At 38.2% G+C, this 1,423-nt stretch overlaps 1 protein-coding gene across 1 annotated transcript; it reads left to right on the top strand.

Moving 5' to 3' along the window:
• Positions 1–219: 219 nt before the first annotated feature.
• On the top strand, positions 220–1,194 carry CCDC54 (coiled-coil domain containing 54). The gene has a single exon (XM_006090066.1). The coding sequence runs from the start codon at positions 220–222 to the stop codon at positions 1,192–1,194; it is 975 nt and encodes a 324-aa protein (XP_006090128.1).
• Positions 1,195–1,423: the final 229 nt, after the last annotated feature.

Here is a 1,423-nt window from a genome sequence, read left to right on the forward strand (position 1 = left end):
TGAAAGAATCCATGCAGTTGGACCATTATTCACAAGCACTGCCCTGAAAGAAGCTAACCAACTAAGAGTACCTACTATTGCCCTTCGTGTTCTCCATAGGGCATTCCACAATGTTACCAGGAAAGACATTCAACAAATAGTAAGAGAAGACCATTTAATTCTAACATTGCTTCTTTCTTCAATTCTCATCAGGTCTCCCAACATCTTGGCTCATGAAAGATGTACAAACATCAAACCAAAAGAGTAAAAGCTGCTGCTGGGAAGATGTGGCCTTCAAATCTCTCCAAGATCAGACAATCTCTTAAAAATGTTTACCATAAATTTAATAACCAGGACCCAAATTCAGCTAGAAATCCAACTATAACTTCCTATGGTTGTGATCAAGATAACAGTACTGATGAAGAAATGAGTGTTATAGGAATGCTCCACGATATTAAAACTGCCCAAATTGACCTCCTCGAGAAAATGACTGACATTGTCAGTGCAGTATCAAAATTCCAGGGAAAGATTGACTTTTATCAGAAGCAGATGGAGGTACTAGAAACCAGAACAAATGTTAATGAAGACAAGCAATACACAATAACTAAAGATATCTTCTCAATGAAAGAAAACATTGATGCTTTAAAGAAGAAGGTAACAGAACTGGAAAACCAGAATTCTTCTTCCAGCATACATTGTTCAGAAGTTCTGGAAGGAGAAAAAGGTAAAGAGGTCATGGAATTACTTCACAAACTCATACAAGCGCGAACTTTGAAGAACACATTGGCTTCTACAGACTCTGAAATCTCTTCAGCAAAACCAGAGAAATTGCCTAGTTATTCTGATCCCACTGAGAAAAAAACAATTTCTCCCAAAATTAAAATTCTGAAGCAAAGTAACCATCAAAATGCACTAAGAAGCTTTAAAAAGGCAAACTCAAACATTTATATTTACCCAGATATTAGTACATGGATCAAGCTAACTTTTGTCCATGGAGGAAAGTGGAGATTTTTTCTCAGTGCTACCAAGTTAGAAGAGTTCATCCAGTGGCTTCTTTCTAGGCCAACCATCCCTCCTGAAGAACCACAGCACATAACCCAGAGATACTGTCCACTCACTGGGCCTATTGTGAGCTTGACCACAATCTGTCTCTCTGTTTTCAACTACATTTACTGTCTTTTGGGTTTTTTAAAGGAGGAAATAACTCGACTATAGAGTTATATTCTGCGTTGCTTGGCACAAAATAAATGTAACCTCGTGGCTCTAAGCACTCACACATCTTTGTGGTTGCTGTGAACTCCTTGCCCACATTTCTATATGTCTACAGTAAGTTAAAGCATATCATCCCATTGGACAACTGTGGTGCCTTTTCTGTCAATGTTCCTGTTTTCTCATAGGCAAAATTCATGAGGCTCATCCAGTGCCCATTTCTTAGATAATGAAG

The sequence above is a fragment of the Myotis lucifugus genome, unplaced genomic scaffold (assembly GCF_000147115.1).
Source record: "Myotis lucifugus unplaced genomic scaffold, Myoluc2.0 scaffold_67, whole genome shotgun sequence".
In the NCBI taxonomy this organism is placed as follows: domain Eukaryota; kingdom Metazoa; phylum Chordata; class Mammalia; order Chiroptera; family Vespertilionidae; genus Myotis; species Myotis lucifugus.